Source organism: Calonectris borealis, chromosome 15 (assembly GCF_964195595.1).
Source record: "Calonectris borealis chromosome 15, bCalBor7.hap1.2, whole genome shotgun sequence".
NCBI classification, from domain to species: Eukaryota; Metazoa; Chordata; class Aves; order Procellariiformes; family Procellariidae; genus Calonectris; species Calonectris borealis.
In genome coordinates, this window is record NC_134326.1 from 18,049,600 (window position 1) to 18,071,315 (window position 21,716).

General features: G+C 51.4%; 1 protein-coding gene across 8 annotated transcripts in view; it reads right to left on the bottom strand.

Moving 5' to 3' along the window:
- The window catches only part of ARHGAP26 (Rho GTPase activating protein 26), a 153,400-nt gene that overhangs the window by 64,633 nt on the left and 67,051 nt on the right, over nt 1–21,716 (bottom strand). For all 8 annotated transcript variants that reach the window (XR_012675994.1, XM_075164469.1, XM_075164470.1 and 5 more), the window contains exons 13-17: nt 15,298–15,363; nt 14,647–14,721; nt 5,630–5,717; nt 4,433–4,491; nt 3,365–3,470 (exon numbers count right to left, since the gene is read on the bottom strand). Coding sequence is in view for 7 of the 8 variants with exons in the window: in XM_075164469.1 (XP_075020570.1) it covers nt 3,365–3,470; nt 4,433–4,491; nt 5,630–5,717; nt 14,647–14,721; nt 15,298–15,363 (394 nt within the window). In the remaining variant the exon portion in view is untranslated. The remainder of the gene's footprint in view (nt 1–3,364; nt 3,471–4,432; nt 4,492–5,629; nt 5,718–14,646; nt 14,722–15,297; nt 15,364–21,716) is intronic.

Below are 21,716 nucleotides of genomic sequence, written 5' to 3' on the forward strand. Positions count from 1 at the left end.
CTTTCCCAACTAGAAACAATTCCCAGAATAAAGGGAGAGAAAACCCTGAAGACGGCGTGAGGAGTCCCGTGCCGTGCGGAGCTCGAGCCTGCTGCCCCGATGGGCGCAGGGAAGGCTGGGCACAAACTGCTAAAAAACGATGCTGGAAAAGGCACTCGGGAGAGCGGGGAGCGCGCGGTGGCGAGGGGCGGTGTCACTGCCACGCGCGCTCGGGTACCACGCACGCTCGCACAGCGAGCTCGCCACGTCTCCTGGCATCAGTTCTTCATGTAGCTTTTTTAAAAGTATATCTCTTATTTTTAAAGCAGGGGATGAGGAGCACTCTCAGCAGCCATCCCCTGCAAACATTAAAGCTGCAAGAAGTAACAGACTGACTAAGCAATAGAGACTCTGGTAACTAAAACAGCTACAAGAAACAGGAGAAGATACTTGCCGGTTTGCCTTTCAATTCTTTGAAAGACACGGGCTATTCTGGCCTGAGACAAGAAAAAACAGGCGATTTTTAAGATGACCAGAGCCTCCCTAACTTCAGTTGCTGCATCCTCAGACATTCCTGCTGGCAGGGCCAGCGGTGGCGGACATGGGGCTTACTGGGACGGTCTGGACTGTGGGTGTTCAGGCTTTTCTGCAGAGATCCCCTTGGAAAAACATCAGAACAAAGAGATCTCTCTTTCAGGAACAGTAAATCACAGCTGGGTTTATCACAGGAATCCTGACAGCGTGAACATGTCCCACGGAGGAAAATTAAAGGTTTCACCTACTCATGGGTCAAAAGAATAACATCGTAATAGCAAGTTTCACTGGAACCGGGGTCTGCAGAGCAGAGGAGGAAATTTGCAGCATTACGTTCCTGACGAAGGAGCACGGACAGGGATTGCTCACGCTCTGTATTTCACAGTGGATAATTGCCTGGACACCTGAACATGAGACAGGAGGCAGCGCAAATAGGCTCAGAGATACAGCAAGAGGCAGAAATCAACTTCATTTTCTATTTATATGCTCCCCTTCCTCCACCCTGCCTGTGCCCGTTCCCGGCATCTGTCCTCCCCCCGCCTCCAGCTCTCCTTTCCCCTCCCGCGCAGGGGGACGCACCCCGGGAGCAGCAGCGCTTTCCCCGGGAGCCGGAGCACCGACTTCCCCCTCCGGCATGGGGCCCGCTGGGTGCGAGCCCCTCTCGCCGCACGCCGAATTGCAGGGGGCATCCAGCCGCCACGGGACAGCCACCACATTTCTCTGCTGTGCAGAAAGAAGGGCACTGCTCAACCACCTCAAAGGCGATTATCCCGGCTGATAGTTAATTTGTATTCATAACCGCCTTTTTTTAATGTATCAGGACGGTTTTATTACTGTTATTAACGGCAGCCCCACGCCACATGCGAGCCCCTTTTCAGTAAGCAACAGCGAACACACAAACCAAAAAACCAGGAGATGTAAGACAACGTGGGACAGACTCTCTTTCTCTATTTGACCAACACAGATCGAGTTCTGCTTTTAGTGTGAGATCTCCACAGTAATACTGTGAGAAATATTTTTTTAGCTCATCTGATAAAAATGCAGATCTTGATTATTCATACATTACTTAAAATAAAAAAAAAAAAGAACAGAAACAGATGAGGCAATCCCCTCCAAGAAGTGCAGCCCAGCTTGGCAGGGCCAGAAAGGGGCAGCACCCAAAGCCCGCCGGTCCCCACCCCACCCCAGAGCATCCCCCTTCCCCGCGCAGGTCACCCAGGGCAGCCAGACCCCCGTCCCTTCTGCCACACTCTCCCTCCAAACATCTGCAGATGTGAAGCTTTATCTCCACCACAACATCTTTAATCCGGCTTTATGGTACCGCTGCCTCAACCGGTTCATTTACAACCGCAGCAATGAGCCCCGGACCAGGCTGCCCTCCTGCTGCTCCTGGAGCAAGGTCCCCCTTGCCGGGCGGCCCCGCAGCACGCAGCCGGAGAGCTGCCGTGCAGGGGCTGCAGGACTGACCCAGGAGGGGTGCTGGAGGCCCCGTGCCCGGGGCTGGCTGTCCCTCTGGCCCCCGCGGCCCGGGATCCCCCCAGGAACAGCACCGGCTCCAAGGCCAGGACAGCTTCTGCAGGGCGGCGAGCTCAGCAGAGCAGGCTCTCGCTCCTCAGCTTCCTGCCTTTCTCTGAGATAATTTTTTTCCCATTAAATAACCACTATGAGCTGTTCCTCTTCCTAATATAGCACACACCACTACGCTCATTGTTTGTTTGTGTTTTGTTTTAGTTCCTTCCCTACTAAAGCAGCATGAAACCCATTGTGTTACCTGCCTCCCTCTCCATGTCTCTCACTCAAACACCACCAGGTTTTCCTTTAAATGAAAAGCACTTAAGCGGTTTTGAGATTCCTTGCACATATTTGGCTGATGGGAGTACCTGGAACCGCCTGGCCCTTGGCTTGAGCCTGTAAATGCAGAAGGTTTTGAAACCGAGATCTAAACCAGCTCTTTGGTTTTTAACAGCCTTGCTGGGGAGTCCGTGGAACAGATACAAACCCGTGTCATAAGAAAGCATCTGGAGTGATTTTTAGGCCTATTTCGAGTATCATTTGTTATTTTTTCTCTTAAACGGATAACTTCAGGTTCTCCCAGACCTTCTTCTAAACAGTTATGCCGATTAACTCATTCCCCAGGTTTCCAAGTCCTGCCTAATCCCTCCTGCTCAAGCAGCGCTGATGCAAACAACAAGGGCAGGTACGACCCCGCAGCCTTGAGGCTGGCACAAACACCTGATGATGCTTTCACTTTTTAAACACTAATCAAAGGTTTCCATGGTAACCTGCAGGAGCAGGAAGAAGATGGGAAATTATAGGTCAGCTCTATCACTGAAAGCAAAAAAATTATTCAATTCCTTTGCCCTTGAAAAGTTTCAAGGTGACCTAGAAGTATTGATTAATCAGGTTGCATAAAGGCAGAAAATATGCCCCAGAGTAGATTTCTATTGTAGCAAAGAAATAGCTTTTAGTCCTTTAGTACTAGGCTTGATCTGAAACCCAGTGAGGAGCTTAACCTCCGCTCTGCCTTCTGGATAGCCAAACCCTATTACCATGCCATTAAAAGAGATGCTGTATTCCCAGCAGCGTACGGGTTCCTCCTGCCACCACGGGGCCGGGGCACGGCTGCACAGGCAGGGGACAGCAGGGACGTGGGTCAGCAGGAACCCCTCCCTCCCTCCCTCCTGCACCGCTCCGTCTGACAGCCCTCGTTTCACTCACACACGGGTTTCCAGTTACTCACCAACCAGATATGACTCAACACCGCACACACACACAAGGAAACTTTTCTACCACTATTAACTTTCAGAGGAAGTGGAAAAAGGAGAGAAAAACATATCAGTCATAAACGTACTTTGCCAAGTGGTTCATGAGCAAGTGCAGCATCTGCCTGTTTTTCTCCGGGAGCCGATGAACGAGGCTGTGGATCTGTGACACCCTCGACTCCTGATTCTCCAGTTCTGCATTGGAAATAAAAAATTATTTATCTCCACATCAGGGGAGTTATTATGGAAAAAGGCATGCAGGCCCAAACATTAACACCGACAGACATCGCAGGGACCCAAGGTTCTTGCTCCCTACTCCACCCTACACCCAGGCATGCTGCAGATACTCTCCACGGCACTTTCCCTTTTACCAACTCCAACCAGTTGTTTCCAAAAGGAAGACACTAATGGGCTGAAACAGTGAGCTGAGAGCAGATGCCGGCCATGTGAAAAGCCAGCTGTGATCAGGGAAGGGGCTGGCTGTAACCAGAGTCTTTCTCCAATTCCAGCACTGGGAACATCAGCACGTTCCCGTTCAATGTGTTCCCAAGCACCATCAGGATGTGCTCAGCTCGGCGCCCGGTGAGGTTGTAGCATCTGGTCCTCAGCAGGCTGGTTGGGTCCACAGGTGCTGTGGTAGGTGCCCCGACAACCTAAACAGGAGCCGTTCAAAGAAGCCACCACCAATGTGGCCACGGACCACGAGAGCCCTCCTGACCCCTGGTCCCACCCGCATGCGCACAGGCTGCACAGCTGCCAACGGAGATACCCGCTCTCACACCAAGCACCTTCTCTCAGGGCAGCCAAAGGAAAGCGGCACAGACATCTGAACCGCAACTGATCTCATCAAAACACCGTAGGTGGTGTTTGCACAACGGCCTCCCCCATTTTGGCAGATGATGGTCAAAATAAGACAGAACCGCAGCAGCAGCTACTGCCACCAGCCCGCTCCCCGCTCCCCCTGCGCCATCTGTGTTTCCTTTTCATCCAGTAAGTCCCAAACAACAACATGCCCCTTGTCTCTCCGTTCTTATTCTACTTTCCGGGACTTAAGAACAAGGAGGTCGGTGAGGAAGCAGCAGGGCAGAGGTTATACGCAGTTACTTGCAAATTATGCTCTTTTTTTCAGACTGGTGCCATAACATCAACAAACTCACTCGCTGCTTTGATGAAGCTCCTTTGAAACTGGTACATCATGAGCGGCCCCGGAAGCATTCTGGAAGATAAAAAGGTAACAGGCACAAAACACATCTGAGTAACAGAATCCACAGAAATACAGCTTTGCCCTTCTGATAAGTTCAGCTCCGTTTTTAAAAGCACAGAATTAAGCAATAGCAACTCTAATTAATTTCCCCCATCAGAAAGAATAAGATCTATTGAAGTACCTTTGATTTATTCTTCCTCCCTTTTCTGTGCCACACTAAATTCATTTTTAATTTTAGCACTCCTTCAGTAACACAGAGTTTCGGTACATTAGTGAGCCCATGATTTCCAAGTAAGTTTTAACATAAATTAAAAAGAGAAACAAGCCTAGTCATAAAACTTCAACAGTCACCGTTCCCATTAAATTCCCCATTCTCCCCTCCCACTTCCACATCCCTTCAATGGGACATCTTGGGAGCTGCCGACGTTCTTCATTGCTTTGCAAACAGTTCAAACTCTGGAGCAAAGGTTGCCAATCATGCAAAATTATGTAGTGTTTTGTGATTTTCTAGGCTGAGATCCACCAAGCTAATTATACTCATCACCCTAATTGGATTTAGCCTCTCTCTTGCACTCTCTCTCTCTCTCAAATAAAACCCAACGCACAGAACAGCAACAGCAAGCAAGAAGCAGCAGTTGCGACAGGTAGAAGCATGTTGTGGATAATGAGATGCTGACTGCTGCCAACAAACGAACCCTTTGGGAAGATAACCCACGATGATAATGGTATCAACTTGCATACAGAAATTATTAATACAATAAAGCTCAGCACCCGGTTCTGAAAAAGCACTACAGCCACAGCCCTTAGAGGAGCACTGCGCTCCCCTTCTGCCACACGCTTATTTGGAGGAAGCCCATCGTGAAAAGCTTAGGGAAAAGCTTAAATCAAGGCAGGGTACCCAAGAATGAGCTTTTTAAATCATGTTTGTATGATACATGCATCTTGCAGAGAGCTGATTGTATTCCCCAAGTCCTACTCAAGCATGCTGGAGGGTCAAGGGAAAAGCCAGAATAAATTCTCTAAGAGCAGCTTCTTCTGTGTTTCTATTAAAGCGCTATCGTTAAGGATCTGCAATAACAGGCAGTAATGCCCCAGACCATCACCGAATCCGTCCTGAAGCCCCATGACAGATGAGGCTTTTCTCCCTTACCTCAAGTAGGTTTTCAGTGCACTTGTAATGGTCTTTATCTCCCACTCTGCACAGATCTCTGTTTCTGTTTCAGTGGCTGTTTTGGGATCTGAGGAAAAAGAAAAAAAAGAAAAAAGTGAACCAAAGTGAAGATAATACCAGCTCATACCAGCTCACCAGCTCAGCTGTGTGGGAAAAATTTGCTATTCCCCAGCCCAGTGACCACAAGCCGATCCCCAACAGACACTTCTGCAGGGAAGCAGAGTTCGTTACACGAGATGGGCCACACTCACTTGCATGGGACAAGAAAAAGAAAAGAAAAACATTAATCATGAGCAATGAGATCGGCAGTTTGACTCAGAGCATGACATTACACAGGGCACAGGAGACGGTGGTGTTCAGCGACAGCGGTGAGAGAGCAGGGCACAAACACGACACGGACCCAGACAAACACAGACCCCCAGGACTCAGCAGAACACCCCAGCCCCGAGTAGGCTGCAAGGCAATGCCACAGCCTAAACGAACGTGAGCAACAGCAGCAATGGTGGCACGGCCCCTGTGGCGGTCGGTGGGTGTCGGGCAGGCAGCAGGACAGAGGAGTGGCAGAGGCAGGAGCCCTGCCCGGGTGTGCAGGGGGACAGAAGGCAGCTTGTTCTCCCGCCCAAGGCAGGGAAGAGTCCCTGGAGCCGGCCTGACCCGCTGCGGAGGGTGTGGGAAGGCAGATCCGCGCTCCCTCGGCTCCACAGCTGCGTTTCATTTGGAGGGGAGGGAGGAAGCAGGGCTGCCGCACGCGGCGCTCTGCGGCCAGGCTCCGGCACAGCCGGCGATCGCCTGTTATCTGCCGGGCTGCCCGCCTCGGGGACCCTCGCTCAGCTCACCGCTCCAGGAACGTGCCACCAAGTGCCGCCCTCACCAGCCCGACGCTGGCTGCGAGGTGGCCTTGGACTGGGAAGCTCCTGTCGCTTCGCAGAGCAGGAACACCTGCAGGCCCCCCCGGGACCACCACGACCCGGGAGCCTCTCGCCACTGCCAGGGAGCAGCGCCGCTGCTCGGTTTGAGCTGCACTGGCGACGAGGGAGAGGAGGAGCACCCAGGGTGTTCTGAAGCGGTGCAGGGCACGGAGCGCAGAGGCAGCTCCAGCTGGGTGGGTCACTGGTGTGGCAGAACTGCGCCGTGGTTTGTTTTGTCACCTCTTGATGTCATCCTATTCTGTTCCTCCATCCTCCCCACCGCAGGGTGTCTCTTGCTATCTTTCATTTTTAAACGCCTGGTTCACCCTCCCCCAGCCCCGCGGCAGGCGCAGGGCTCCGCAGCCCCTGAGCCGCTGCGAGCAGCGAAGCCTGGAGGAGCATCAGGTACGACAACAAACCTCCCGGCACGGGGAGAACCCAGCCCGCGACAGACGAGACAGGCCCTCAGCGCACAATGTTGGCGAGTGATGGCAGAGATCGAGCTGCCATCCACATCCACCCACCGCAGCCCCTCGCCGCGGCTCGTGCCCACCCTGTCACCAAGCACCGCACGTAACACTGCGGAGAGCCGGCCGCCAGCACAGCCATGAGCACGGCTCTCGTAGCACTCGTGAGGAAGGTCCAACCTACATGACGTGCGCATACCTCTGCACTGCCGTGCTCCAAGGACACTTCTCCGGTCCTTGTTCCCACCGTCGAGCAGAGGCGAGGTCTGAGCCGCTGCCCTGCTCACCCTGCCCCTGCACGATTTACACTCCTGACCCTCCGCGGCTGCCTTAAATGAAAACAGGAATGGATCTTCAAAACGCTCTCTGGTGATAACTAGTTTCTCTTGATAGCTTTGGCTTTGACAAGTGACAGCAAAGGATACCCGAGAGAGGTACGAGCTGATGCTGGCTACGCTCACCGGGTCCTGGCAGGTCCCTGGGGACAGCCCCGGGCACCGAGACCCTCGTCCCGCTGATGCCAAGCAGACGCTTGCTCCATCCATCCCCCCGCTGAGCTCTCCAGTGTGGTTGAACCCCCAATTACTGCCTGGCAGTGCTGCTGGGATCGCTCCCACCCCGCAGCCTTGGAGCTGTTTTCTGAACCGCGTACCCTCCCCAGCAGGAGGAAGAAATCCTCTCCAGCCCCGCAGAGCACCGCACGCCCGGGAAGCTCTCCGAACACGGCTCTCGTCAGCCAAGCCCCCAGCTGAGCCCGTGGGGCGGGGGCAGAGGCCGGCCCCCGCAGCAGCCCGCACGGGAGGGCTGCAGGACGAGCTGCACCAGGCTCTGCGGGGAAGCACAGGTTTGCGCTTCCCAGCTGTCGGCTGCTTTTTGCAGCACGAAGCAGTTCTGGGCCAGTGCACGGAGCGTTACTGAGTTGCAGGAAAGGTGCAAACGGTGACGCTGGGTCACACTTTGTAATGGCCTGATGCAAACTTTGCAATGAGACCCTGGAGGAGACAGGCAGGAGCATCCTAAAACCACAGTACGCTCTCGCAGAGCCAGGCAGAGGGGAGCGGCACGGCTCCTGGCACACCCCTGGAGCATGTCCATCCCAGCATTGGCCAAACCGGCACCCCAGGGCACGCGGCAGCTCTGAGGGCAGTGAGGTACCACCAGGGCAGTGCCACATACAGGCTCAGCCAGCCCTTCCTGGCAGTCGGCATCAGCAGCCTCCCCGGAGAGCAGCTCGCCCGCCCACGGTTCAGTGCGAAGGGCCCGCGACCAGCTCAGCACCTCTGCATCGCACTGCGCTTCCAGCCCCCAGCACCGCTCCGTGGGAACCGGGCATCCGCATAGCCACAACGCCAACGTGCCCAGAGGAAATCCAGTCCCACGATTCACAACTGCCCGTGTGCCAGCCCCGCACCCCGCCGCGCTCCCGGCGCTCGTGCCAAAGGGGTTCGGCACCCCAGCACCACCCACCCTTACCCCACACCCCATCTTTGCCCAGGGATTCACGGCACCGGCTCACAGGTCCACTGGGAACCGCAGAGCTGCCCTCCCGCCCTCTGGTTTCCAGCTCTGCGCAGTGCGAGCGTCTGGGGCCAGGGAGCCTCGGAAGCTCTACTGTTATTGTCAAATACTGCAGCATACTTTTCTCCATCTCCTCCAGGGCCTTCCCTTCCTTTCTGCATTTTTTCCCCTCCTATTTTTCCTTTTAAAAATTCTTTTAAAGAAATCAAAAAAACGTACAGCTGTTTTGGACGATGTAAATAGGAGGCTGTGGACTATCAGCCCGTTCCTTCCCAAGGCGGATCTGAATCAGCCGCCTGCAAACCGTGCTCGCAGGAATCTGCAGCTTTCTGCTTCTCCCTGCTTTCTGCAAACCACCAACCCAGGTCAGGAAGCCAGACTTGTTTGCACAAAGATCTGTAGTCAGATCAATAAGGTGCTATTTTTACTGATTTCTGTGAAAACACTTAATGCTCCCACAATAAAAGAGCCCTTAGGAAGCAGCTTCCTTCTTCGGCACCTCCACCCACACCGGGACCCCACCGCCACGGGGGCCGGAGCCAAGCTGGCCGCACCGGGGGGGTTCCTCGGTGACCGCTGCCATCTGCACACCCGCCCCTAGCAGACACCAACATGGATGGCATCTTTTTTTTTAATCTTTGCTGACAATTACAGCCAATTAACTCAAAACCCATCATCAGATCAGCATTAAGTGGCCCGGCCGTGGATACTTCACGCACAGCGCCGAGGACCAAGACTAAAGCCAGCGACCGCCCCATGCCAGAAGCGAGGAGTGCGGTGCCGGTCGCGGCTGGGAGGAGGGAGGAGCAGGGCACGAACGTGCCCCGTCTGCAGGCGTAAGCACGTTGTTTCTCTCCTGCTTGGATGCTGCTTCCTGAACACTCTTTGCTAACGCAGTCCTGGCATCTCTCAGCCGCTCCAGAGCTGAAGGCTTTGACTGCACCGAGCTCCGGGTGAGCAGGACCTGGATACCCAACAGGGATCCCATTCCCACCGAAATCCCTGGGAAACCTCTGCGGGGACCTCGGGAGACACGGCTGTGGGTCCTTTCAGTGATATGGAAGTGCCAAGCGTCCCTGGAGAGCCGGAGCAGGCGCAGAGAGGCACTCACCGCGACCAAGGCCAAGCCTGACGCCAGATACAGCTGCCGACGCCATCTGGTCCCACGGATTCAGCTCAGTGGGTATTTGTCTTTTCACAGACATGTATAATTCGCTTTTGAATTTTAAAGCAATAGGTAAGCATAGTGTAATTTTAAAACTAATTAAAAGAATGCACTGAATAAGAATTAGGCTTTCCCTTAGGGCAAAGGGTTTATTTTAATTAAAAAAAAACATCAAGAGGAGCACTTGAAAAAGTAAACATTTAAGAAATGTATATTCACACAAAGATCACGTGTCTCTCACAGCAATCACACAAATGAACACCATCCTTCCTCGTCAATGCCAATGCAACTTCCTATTGCACTACCTTTTTAAGGAGGCAATTTTAATAGCTTAAAGATAAGCCTGGAAAAGTAAAAAAAAAAAAAACCAAAAAAGAAAAACAAAACCCCAAAAAAACCCCTTTTTAAAAAAACCCTTTTTACTAGCAAGGCCTTCACTGAAGGCCAAGACTGGATATCTTTTCAAAAGCACATCCAGGAGTTTATAGGCATGATTCATGAAACACTAGGTGAAATTCTACGGTCGGTCTCATGAAAAGGCTCAAAGCAGATAATCAGTTCCCCTTGACCTTCAAATTTATGAGTCTGCAAAAAGTTAGCTTTGTAGGTTACGGATATAGCATCTGCCTCCCCAGCTAGAGATGGCTGCAGCCAGCATCACGGCGAACTTCTGCCTCCTCCGCACAAGGACACATTTCCACATGAACTGGTGTAAATGTGAAATAGGGCCCCGTAGAAGCACCCACAGGCCAAATTCAGTATTAACCCTGAAGTTGCTTATTGCTGTAAATTACTAATCTGATGTCTCTTAGCAGGTACGGAAAAGGCTGAAGTGAAAGGATAAGGGGAAAGGGAATGAAAAATTAACTTCCCCAAGCTTTTTATTCCAGCAGAGACTGAAGAAAACACTTTGCTCACCCCATGACACTGCCAGCCACGGCAGCATCACCTGCGTTCCTGTTCGCGCGTTCTGCGTGGTCACAAATGCCACACAGGACAGCGCTTCCCGGCTCTCCCCGGGCTGCGAGACCAAAGGGGGTTATCACTTACAGCCTCATACGGGGATATCTGAGGAAGGAAAAGGGAGCTGCAGCACTCCAGATCTACATCAAGAAGAAATTAGAATGTGCTTTTTTATGGCAGGATCTACACAGAAATTCAGGGGTGGGAGGAATTCATTCTCATTCTCAAAACATTAGTTTTGCTGGTTTGTTTTCTTCCTGGAGGCAAACAGCAGCAGCGGCGAAGGGGACGGGGACCCCGATCACCTCCGTGCTTTGGTCCCTGCAGACCCCAGGTGATGGGACGGGCACCACGGGGCAGGGAACGGGTCTGGCCATGGCACGGCAGCGCGGTGGGCTGATCAGACACCCCCAAACCCACAGCCGTGACGGAACCGCAGCAAGACACTTGCGTGCAATGCCGGGGACGCTCCCCGAGGCAGCTGTCCCCGGCTGCCGCACAGCCCATCCCGCACGGCCACTGCCCGAAGCCCTTTCCAAGGAACTTCTCCATCCACTTCCTGGGGATGGAGAAAGCTGCTGCCGTAAGACAGCTGGGTTCAATTCCTCACCCATTTCTCCATGGCCAGGGGAAATGCCTGGGGCACAACCTCATCACCCAGCCGTAATTCTCACCCACGCATGGATGGCTCGAGAGATTTCTAAAACAGCCATAGGGCATGTTTTATCCCAGGGGCCGTAGGAAGCCCCACTCACCAGTCCTTATGGCTCACGTTGGGAAGGAGCAAGAGCAGCAGATCAGATGCTCCACTCATCTTAGTGCCAGGTTTCAGCCGCAGATCTGCTGGTAGCACCACTGTCCCATGCACGCACACTTCCACAATAAACCCTTTCATGGGAGCTCTAACTGATAAAAGTTTGTTTCTTTGTTGGGTTTTGTCCTCATTTTGGTGATGGTGACGGTGAAGGCTAAGGAAAGGCAGCTTGCTCTGCCACAGATGACCTGCCTCCCACGAGTCCCACCCCAGTTTAGACAAAGACTGTCCTGCCTAAGCCCAAGACCTGCGCTGTCCCTGACCCAGCTGCTGCCCATGGGAAGGCTCTGCTCCACGGTCGGCCGAGCACAGTGCCGACCTCCTGCAGAGACACCTCGTGCCAAGGGCCTTCCCGGCAGCGTCACTGACACCAGCCACCGCTCAGGGAAACTTGATCTTTTTGCCATTTAAACTGTATGTGAATCAGTAACACTGCCCACATTCATTTCTAAATATAAGGGAAACCTGAAGTTGTAAGCACAAGTTGGCTCTGCAGTTCACAAGGGTTGGATCCGAACACGAGCGTTCGAGCGGAGTGGTGCCGCTACGGCAGGAGGTCAGAGCCTCGAGGAGCAGCCCAGAACAGAGCGGGATTTGACAACGGACACGTTTCCATTTGACACTGACTTTACAGACAGCCTGAATGCTCGAAGATGATTTAATTGTCTGCGATTGTCGAAGATGATTTAATTGCCTGCGATTCAGAGAAAGATACGGAGTCACGGGTTTGCAAAGCATCCCGGCGATCAAGAGCATGGGAGAACCCCAAAGGGGGTCCTGCTTCCAGCACCCGCCGGGCCAGCCGAGCGGCAGCCCCCGGCACGCACTCGCCTCTCGTGGGCTTCCTGCACCGACAACTAATGAAGACGTGCCAGGACAAAGAAAAACCACCGACAATATATCATTGCATTATGAGACACGAGGTCGACAGCTGAGTGGCTTCAGTCGCTGAGAAGATAATGGATGCTGGATGGTGTCCAAAACTTTGAATCTCTCCCAGCTTCGGAGAGCTCTTAAACCAAGCAAGTTTTGTCATCTGTCACAGCCCGGCGCCTCGACCCAGAACTGACACAGCCTGAGACGGCCCTTGCGAGAAGAAAACAGGATCCGTTGCTCCACTAGCTCGCGAGATGATGTGCACCGGCATGAAAAGCGTAAGCAGAGGACCTGGCACGTCAGACCTGCTGCGCCGTGGGGCACCCAACCCCCAGCCTATTTTTATCGGTGGGCAGCAATGCTCTTTAACCGATGCTCTAACGCAATAGTGCCAAATGCGTGTGCCATGAGACAGTTCTGGCTTATCTGCTGTACTTGGGTGGCTAGCAGGACATATTCACATGCCCCAGAATCTATGCCAAACTTCTACTAATAAAAGAGGAAGAGTCAGTCACGGCAGCTCTTGTGACTGCAGCGAACTTTCCAAATGCCAGAGCAAAACTGGTGCAGAGAGGTCCCCTTGCGTCAGCCTCTGATTTAAAGTCTTACCCTTCTGTTTCCTAATTATCCCTAGATTATCAATTTTGCATAGGTTAACGCTGACAACTGTAACAGCCACCACTGGCTTTGCTCAGTGAACATCTTAACAGTGGGAAAAGAAGGGGGAATTAGAAGAGGAGAAGGAAAGATGTTGAAAGTGAAACACAACTGGTTAAAACTTTTTGCAAGGAGAAATAGACAGAGAAAGGAGCACTGGCATTTTGTGGAAGCAAGGAAAAGGAAGTCACGTTGCAAAGGAATGATAATAAGCGAATGGAAAGAGGAAGAAGACCACAAATGTCACTTATTTCCCCCAGGGAGTAGCAAACACTTTCATAAGGGTGCTAACAAATTATTAAGCATTTGTTTCCTCACCATTACACCTATTTCATACATGATTTTGCCAAGTCTGAGAAGCATGAGACAGTACTGGCAGAGGGCGGCTGCCACTGCTCCAACCCAAGTGTGTTTTCTCAAAACGGTTCTTCAAACGTGTGTCTCATGCATGTCTGGACGGACAGACTCCCGCGGGGCTGCAGCTGGAAAGGCCGCCTGCTAGTTCAGGGGATGAAATGGTCCGTTGGGTCACACGCAGCCATAGCCAACCTCAGCGCCAGCCACAGGCAAGGGCACGGGGAGCAGGGGAGGTTCTGCTGGAGGGGCCAAGGCCTGGGAAGGTAGCGAAAAGACCACAGAGGGGAACGGCTCGCATTTCTTGTTGGGTCAAGTATAACCCCTGGGCTATAGTTGACACAGAAGCTGGGCTGCGATTCAGGCCACAGATTCTCCAATGCAGACCAACAAACGTGACTCAACACACGGCTTTGCGCAGCTATGGGGTGATGGAAACCCAACACGACCGACAAGGAACCACTCCAGGAAAAGTCAGCGGTAGTGGTCCCAGACCTGCACCAGGAACAACTACCAGCTCACTGACAATCACAAGACCTGTTTGTTCCTGCACGTTTCAGTGCCCAGGTCAGGCCCATGGGTATGCCAGTTCAGAGCACAAAGGCATTTGTAGCAAACACCACAGCCTCTCTCTTGCCATCATATCATCTCAGAGGTGGGGAGAGGTTTCTGAGGGCTGCGGGGTGGCTCCACAGGGTGGCCAGTGCTCAAAGGAGCCCCACAACATCAACACCAAGCTCTGCCATGGTGTGACCCGACACCTTCTCTCCTCCCGAGCACCCAGAACCGCAGGACTCGATGCCTCAGGCATGAGGGAAACACATGCTTGAAAGGTCTGGGCAAGACCGTGTTAAAACAGGCACAAGAAGGTCCAAGGGGAAAGTAAGAAGAGCCACAGGCAGCATGCAACACACAAGAGAAAATAATTAAAAAGTATTCTGGGAACAAGGTGGCAGGTATGAGATTAAAAACCAAAGCTTTCAGCTATTTCTTTGAAGATTTTAGTTTGCATTTGGGAAGGCTGCCAAAATTCGTAGCACATGTGAGCAGGACACCAGTGACTGCACCAGAAGACCTTTTAAAGCAATGTCCTACATGAGTCCTACCTTAGCAACCTGCAAGTGGTGCCCCGGGACCTCCCGGCCTCTAACAGCTTGTGGCCCTAAGAGCACATTCACCACGATTAGGCACCCCGACAAGAGCCTCCGTTCTCGGCTGGCAAGGCTTCAAAGCAGCACAATCTACTCGCCTTTAACAAAATACGAGATACTTACCCATTAATATACTCAACAGCTTTTGGACTCGAGAGTTTACTCCAACGATTCGGTAGAGCCCTTGCTCATTGATCCCTAGGAAAAATAAAAAGCTTATTAGGAGAATGTCAAAAGAGCTACTAACATTTCTTTCATTTCTTTGGCTTCCCTAAACAGCAAAAATAATTAAACCCTCTCACCAACTACATACAAAATTACAGAAGAGGGTAAAATTTGGTTTTGATGTCACCCAGATGCTAACAAGGTAGCCCGTCTGTGTACAAATAGTCTTTGCAAAAGATTTAGGGGAAGGATTGAAACACAGATCTATTTGTTGTCCCACACGAGAGGAAATGCTTTGCAGTGGTACCGCACGAAGGGATGCTCAAATGAAGTCCCCAGCTTCGGTCCCTTCCCCCATTTTGCACGTCCAGTGCATTATTTCCTAACTCTGCCCCGATGTTTGCTTAACCCCCGCTAACCCCGGCCACAGGGCAAACGCATGTCTCGGCAAAGGCATCTGCCTGAGCATATTACAGGGTTTATCTGATGTGGGTCTCCGAGGGTTAATGAATCATTTTTGTTCATGAAAAGAGCAGGTAAACAATTGCTATGCTACAAACAGCTGCAAGGCCGTCCCCCAAAACAAGACCATCTGGTGAACTGCTCTACCTCTTGTTTCGACAGCATGAATGCATTTCTTGATAATGCTGAAGCCGATATTATCCAACTGGGCAGCTGAAAGAGAAGAGAAGAGAGAAGTGATAAACACCTAGCAGAGGGATGGCTTCACGCTGAGCAAAACGCTCATCCCGCAGTTGTCGCTGGCATTCACAGCAATGCTGAACCACTGCTCAAACGAGGGGGGGAGGAAGGAGAAGGAGATAAATTAGGCGTTCACGGAGGAAAGGCACGAGTACAGTAGCTTGTACCAGGTGTAACCCCGGCGAGCGCAGAACACTAATCCGTCATTTCAGCCTCCGCATCCCTCTGAACCGGCACCTCCCACGCCCGCCGAGCAGCAGAGCCCCGGGCTCTGTCACAGATTTACGTCTGCAGTTGGTCAAAAGATTAATCTAGGATGAAGGTGAGATAACCCGAAAAGACCTTTGTCTTTGACAACAAGTTGTTTGGGAAAAAAAAGGGAATCATATATGACACAACAAATCCTTGAAAACGGCACATGAGGCAGCTTGCTTGATGCGTCCCAGGTAATTACTACAAATCCTTTCAGCTCTCCACCCAGCTAACCAAGCCATCTATGTGCTGGAGAGATGCCTTCACCTCAAGGCCGTCTCCATCACCCCATACTGGGGACTGCCTGCGGATCTGGGGTACGGGACTGACCTCCCAGGCTTTGCCTGGGGCAGCAGGTGCCTTGGATTTCTTCTTGGGGCTTTTGAGGTGGTTTTGTGCAGATGCAGTTTTTCCAAGGACAAGCCATATGACAGGTTAGAGCATTAAAAAGTGATGGTAAAAGGAGAACTGGGAAAGAAATTAATGGAAGAGAGAAGCAGGAGATAACTGTGAGCAGCAATAGCTTTCTGTGAAGGAAAATGGAGTAAAGAAATCAAAAGAAAGGTGAAAGCATGGAGGTAAAAACGTAACACAAAGAGGAGAGGGCTGACGACATGTGGCGGTGGAAAAGCAATAGGGACTGGAAGATGGGGACAAATTTCAGGTCAAATTTCTGTCCAAAGCGTCTCCTGTGCCCAGCAGGAGGGGACCTGTCCCTGGGGAGCCAGCCAGCGCCAACCCCAGCCCCCCACCAATGCTTCCACCCTACCTGCACTTGAGGCAGACACTCCTGCCCCCCCTGCAATGCGAAAGCCCAGCTAAACAATATCATCTCATGAACACTATACATTACACCCCATTTACCCTCACTCTATGCAGAAGTGCACAGTTCAAGAACAGCCCCTTCTTTTACTAGCACAAATGAAATATTTATTTGGTGCAAATTAGGATGTCCTGAAGGCAGCTGACTGCCTGAGAGTAAGATCTAAAACATTCAAGTTAATGGAATGTAAAACTCAATTAACTCATGCCATTGCAGGTTTTCACATTTAATTTCAAGGAATTACTAATACACGGATCCAAATACCTGCTGGAAGAATTCATCCCTTAGTCAGCTTTCCACTGCTGTGTGGAAAACACTGCCTGCAGACAGCTATTTGTTAAGGAAAATTGCTTCCTCCCTACATAAAGGTTTGGGAAACTTTTCATAGGGCAGAAGTCCCACACAGAAGGGTGTGCAAAGTCACCCTGGGCTCCAGGGCCGGGATGAGCACCCTGGGCAGAGGCTGCGGGAGGCAGGGCACGCAGCCCGCCCGCCGCCCTCGTGCCACCTCGAGCCAAACCTCCGCTGCCGGCCTTTCGCCCCGGCTGGCCCTCGAGCTGGCGGGGATGCATCTGCCCCCGCCGCCATCCCGCTCCCCCGGCAGCGCAGACCCAGCAGACGGGAGGAGCATCACCAGGGCCTGGGGTAGAGCCACCGCCCTGCTCCGCTCCCCGGCTGCCACGCGGAAGGTGCGGGATTTTCCCGGCAGCACCTGACAGAGGATCGTACAGCACGGCTGCGCGGTTTAAAATGTTGAACTCCAGAAGGTAGAAAAGGCAGAGCGTTAGCTTAAAAGCAGATGACTTTACATCTGCACAGACGTCTCTTGTTACAAGAGACACAAAACTGCATTTTATCGAGAGCACAGCAAGAAGGGATGAGAGCCCAGGGCTGGCAGTGTCCTCACAGCAAGGCATATGCAATTTTACTCCTTTGCATTCCCTCTGTTCACATCATTTATTTAAACACAGATCCACTGTTGGTGCATGATAAGCTGCCAGCTCACTGGCTGCCTATGGCTTGCATGGTGCAGTCCCTTACTAATCACTTGTTTTAAGTTCTCTGCTGGTGGTGTTTCTTGTGTGATGAATGGCACAAGAACCTGAAACAGTGAAACAGTAAAACAGCTTTATTATATTTTTCTGGGCAAGCCTATCGAAGTCCTGAGCCAACATAAGCACACAAGTTGCAGGATGCCTGTGCCATAGGATGTGCGAATATCCAGAAGCTCCAGGGCCCTTTGCTAGGCACCTGGAGGGCTCTCCAGCACCGCTCCCAACCACCCTCCAAGCACGGATGCAGTATAAAATCAATGTGCCATCAATCAGTGGGGCACAGCCTACCACACCGCCAATCATTGATAAAAACAAGTACAAGGGTACCTGAGAAGCAAGAAACCATGGTGTAGAAACCCTTTTGTGCAGGCAAACCCGGTTCAGCAGGCCTTATTAGCCTTGGCTTAGTACTGGCCCTAACCCTGATCTTTCGGTACCCCTGCACGGTGTTGTCCAGCCAACACAGATCACCATCTCAGGCTCTCTGCCACGCACTTTAAGTGCCAACCCATTCCGTAAACCAGCAGTTTTCCCTCAGCCCCTCGCATGCTTGAACATGAGCAGAAGACACCTACAAACACGCGCCCTCCCCCTGCAGGGCCCACCACTCCACCGCCGAGCAAGAGGCTGGGACCGCACCTTTCCGCAGCGCTCGGCAAGAGCAGAGGTAAGAAGCGGGAGCGGTCCCTCCGGATGGAAGTGACCAAGCATAATCCTCCCAAGTAAATGAATAAGCTCTTCCACTCGTTGCTGAGCTCTGGATCAGGAAAAGTTGGGGATTTATTTGCAGTAGTTACAGACAGAAATAATATCTGATTAAATATCCAAAGTGCCTTTATTCATCCTTAAATTTAACTTTTAATGAGCATCTCCTCTCACAGAAGCAGCTTCTCTTTATCTCATTCATTCACCCAATGATTCAGTTCAGCAACAGCACAGATCAAAGTCGGATTTGTATCTATTGCTGTTCTGCTCCTTACACTTGCTCCATTCTCCCCAGCAGCACAGCAGTCCACAGCCCTGTGCTTTGGTTCAGCAGCTTAGATCCCACTTTGACATGGCTGCAGGTCAGGAAGTGGGGAGAAAGGAAGGGGCAACCTTTTGGGGCTGGAGGGAGCAATGCTGTATGAGCGTGCCCATAAGAAATGCAGGGTCTGCAGGTTCCCAGCAGCTTTGGCCAGACCAAGTCTGGCCTGTTATGGCCCCATCCTTGTTCCCACTCCCCTCCATGCCCTTACAGCAGGACTAGTGCAGAGACAGAGTTCACTAAGATTAACAAGAAAAAAAAAGAAAAAAAAAGAAAAAAAAAAGAAAAAAGAAAAAAAAAGAAAAAAGAAAAAAGAAAAAAGAAAAAAGAAAAAAGAAAAAAGAAAAAAGAAAAAAGAAAAAAGAAAAAAGAAAAAAGAAAAAAGAAAAAAGAAAAAAGAAAAAAGAAGAAGAAAAAAGAAGAAGAAAAAAGAAGAAAAAAGAAGAAAAAAGAAGAAAAAAGAAGAAAAAAGAAGAAAAAAGAAGAAAAAAGAAGAAAAAAGAAAAAAGAAGAAAAAAGAAGAAAAAAGAAGAAAAAAGAAGAAAGAAGAAGAAAGAAGAAGAAAGAAGAAAAGAAAAAAAGAAAAAAGAAAAAAAAGAAAAAAAAAGAAAAAAAAGAAAAAAGAAAAAGAAAGAAAGAAAGAGAAAAAAACCTGCCCTATCAAAACCCCCCACCAAAGCCAAGTCTTCGCTGACCTCAATGAGACCTGCCGCTCCAGCAAGGCGGGGGCAGGAACACATGTACAGGAGGGACGGGACCCACAGCCCGTGCTCAGATGGATTTAAACCACGTGGAGCTGCCTCCTGCATCAGCTGGGGTCAGGAAACGAGAGAGGGAAGGCAGCGGGGAAGCGCAGACTCTCGGGGCTGCCACAGAAAAGCATGGCCAATATGCGTCCCCGCTCTTCACAACAGGTATCCCTAATCCCCATCCTATATATTTAAAGTGCTCTCTCAGTCATAACAGAGAGTGGATTTACAAACTCCATTATTATCAGAGGCAGTATTTTCCTCTGTGCATGCATTCAAGCCTGCTGCAGGTGCAAAGCCTACAGCCCTGCCTCCTGCTCTTCCCCCTCCCTGGAGGCTCTCATTCCCCAGGAGAAAGATGTGAAACACAGCTCCAGGCCAAGATACATGCCACAGGCTCTTCATACAAGAGCAGCATTTCAATGCACAACTGAGATGCGGTATTGCACTGTAATCTAGCAGAGAAATACTTCACATCAGCAAAGGTGATACACATCACTTGTATTACAGCTGTTGCACACACACACACTGATCTGACCTTCGTGTAGCATCATATTTCTAGTGCTACTGAGCTGGTCTCATCCTGGTCTATTTTTGCCTAGCAGATTATTTCTATTTAATCCATTAATTCCTTTACTTTATGCTGATATGGCATATCAGAGCATTGGTAAGGGGGCAAGAAGACTGAATCAGCTCTGTTTAGCCTCAGGCAACCTTGCTGACTCCAGCTGTGTGCACGCTGGTCATGGCAGTGCAAAGTCAAAGCAAGCTCTTCTGCATATCCCACCACATGTTTCTGCACCATGTAATGAAGTGCCATGATTATTATTGTTATGAACTCTTTCGAAGACTTTATGGAATTAAGAGCCACAGAGAAAGGGAGAAACCAAGAAGCAGAGACCAGAGAGAAATGAGGTTTCAAGCCTTCAAGTCTCAAACTACCAGTGAGCTGCCAAGATTGGGAAATGAAGATTGCTGGGGAGGGCCAGGCCACCCAGACAAGCACACCAGCAGACGGGGCAGTCAAGCGACTCAAGGTCCGTGAAGAGTTTATGAAAATAGAGACAGCCTTTGATGGGGTCCAGAATTAATAGAGAACCAAGGGGATATGGAAAAAGGAGAGGGAAATGGTGGAGAGGGGAAGGAAAAGGAGTTCTTCTGTGCTTCTCCATGCAATAAGCACAAACGGCCTGGACGATTTGTTTCCACAGAACGGGGCAAGTCCTCCTGGTTTGCGAACTAGCGCATCTAAATTCATCTGGCTGTAGCAGTTCACTGACACCCGCTCACCCCCACCGCTCGGCACTGCTTCCTCCCAGCTCCCAAAGAAGATTAAGATAAATCACCCTGTAGGCCGATGGCCATCTGGCCACACAGCAGGATGTAAAACCCAAAAGCTCTGTAAAATTAGATAGTGGCCAGAAAGCAGACCTCACTATAGCACTGCAAGTCTCTCTCAGCCTAACCTAAGCACGGGCAGGAAGCAGAGGTATATAGGTTTTCGGGGTCAGGAATTGCATCCGGACTCCACTCAATCACTGCACTCATTTCGAGTCCCTATAGGAAGCTCCTGTATCAAGGGCTGCATGGCAAAAAGCCAGTCTCCGAATCAATTTTAAGTGTAGCTGGTGAGGCGAGCAGTTCACTACAGACATGGTTTTAATGAGGGCTAAAGCAGAGTCAGATGTCTGAACATACCAGCGGCAGCCCCAGTCAGAGGCGTATGTGAAAATAATCGCCACCAGACGGTTCAGGAGCGCTGCTATGTAAGCAGCCTTCAGCCGAGGGTCCCAACGCACTCCCCAAAGCGGGGGTAGGAGGGTCTAGAGAACAGACAAGGAGGATTGTTCTCATTTTTAAGACGGACCACCAAAATGGAAGAGGTACTAAAAGATAAGAAACTTTGCCAAAGCCTCCTCGGCTGATTAAACCCCAGCTTCGTACTCGTCTGGTGAAGAAGCGCAGGGAAAAACTTGGCATTTGGTGTCTTCGTCAAACTCTCGCTACACTTTGCCAAACGCTGAGCTGCTTCGGAGAAGCACGACCACAGCGTGGGCTGCAGTCACTACCAGCACTACAAACAAACAACTTTCCAAAGCAGCACAGGCAACCCAGGGCCGGGCTGGGAACCGACACGGAAGGCAACCTTGGGAGCTACCACCAGCCTGGGGGCAAACCGGCTTTCTCCTCAAAGCCACCAGCCTCCAGCACATCCCACATGGGCATCCAGCTAGGGATCTGTCTAGCGGCTGGCAAGGCAATGCGCCCACATGCCGTGGCCAAAGAGCAGCAGCAGTCAGCAGAACCGCTCAGCCCGACCCGGGCAGCGGGCGCGTGGGCAGCGCGTCCTGCCGGGCTGCGCCGCGGGGCCACAGCCCACCCTCCCGGCCGAGCATCACCCCCTCAGCTCAGCGCCCGAC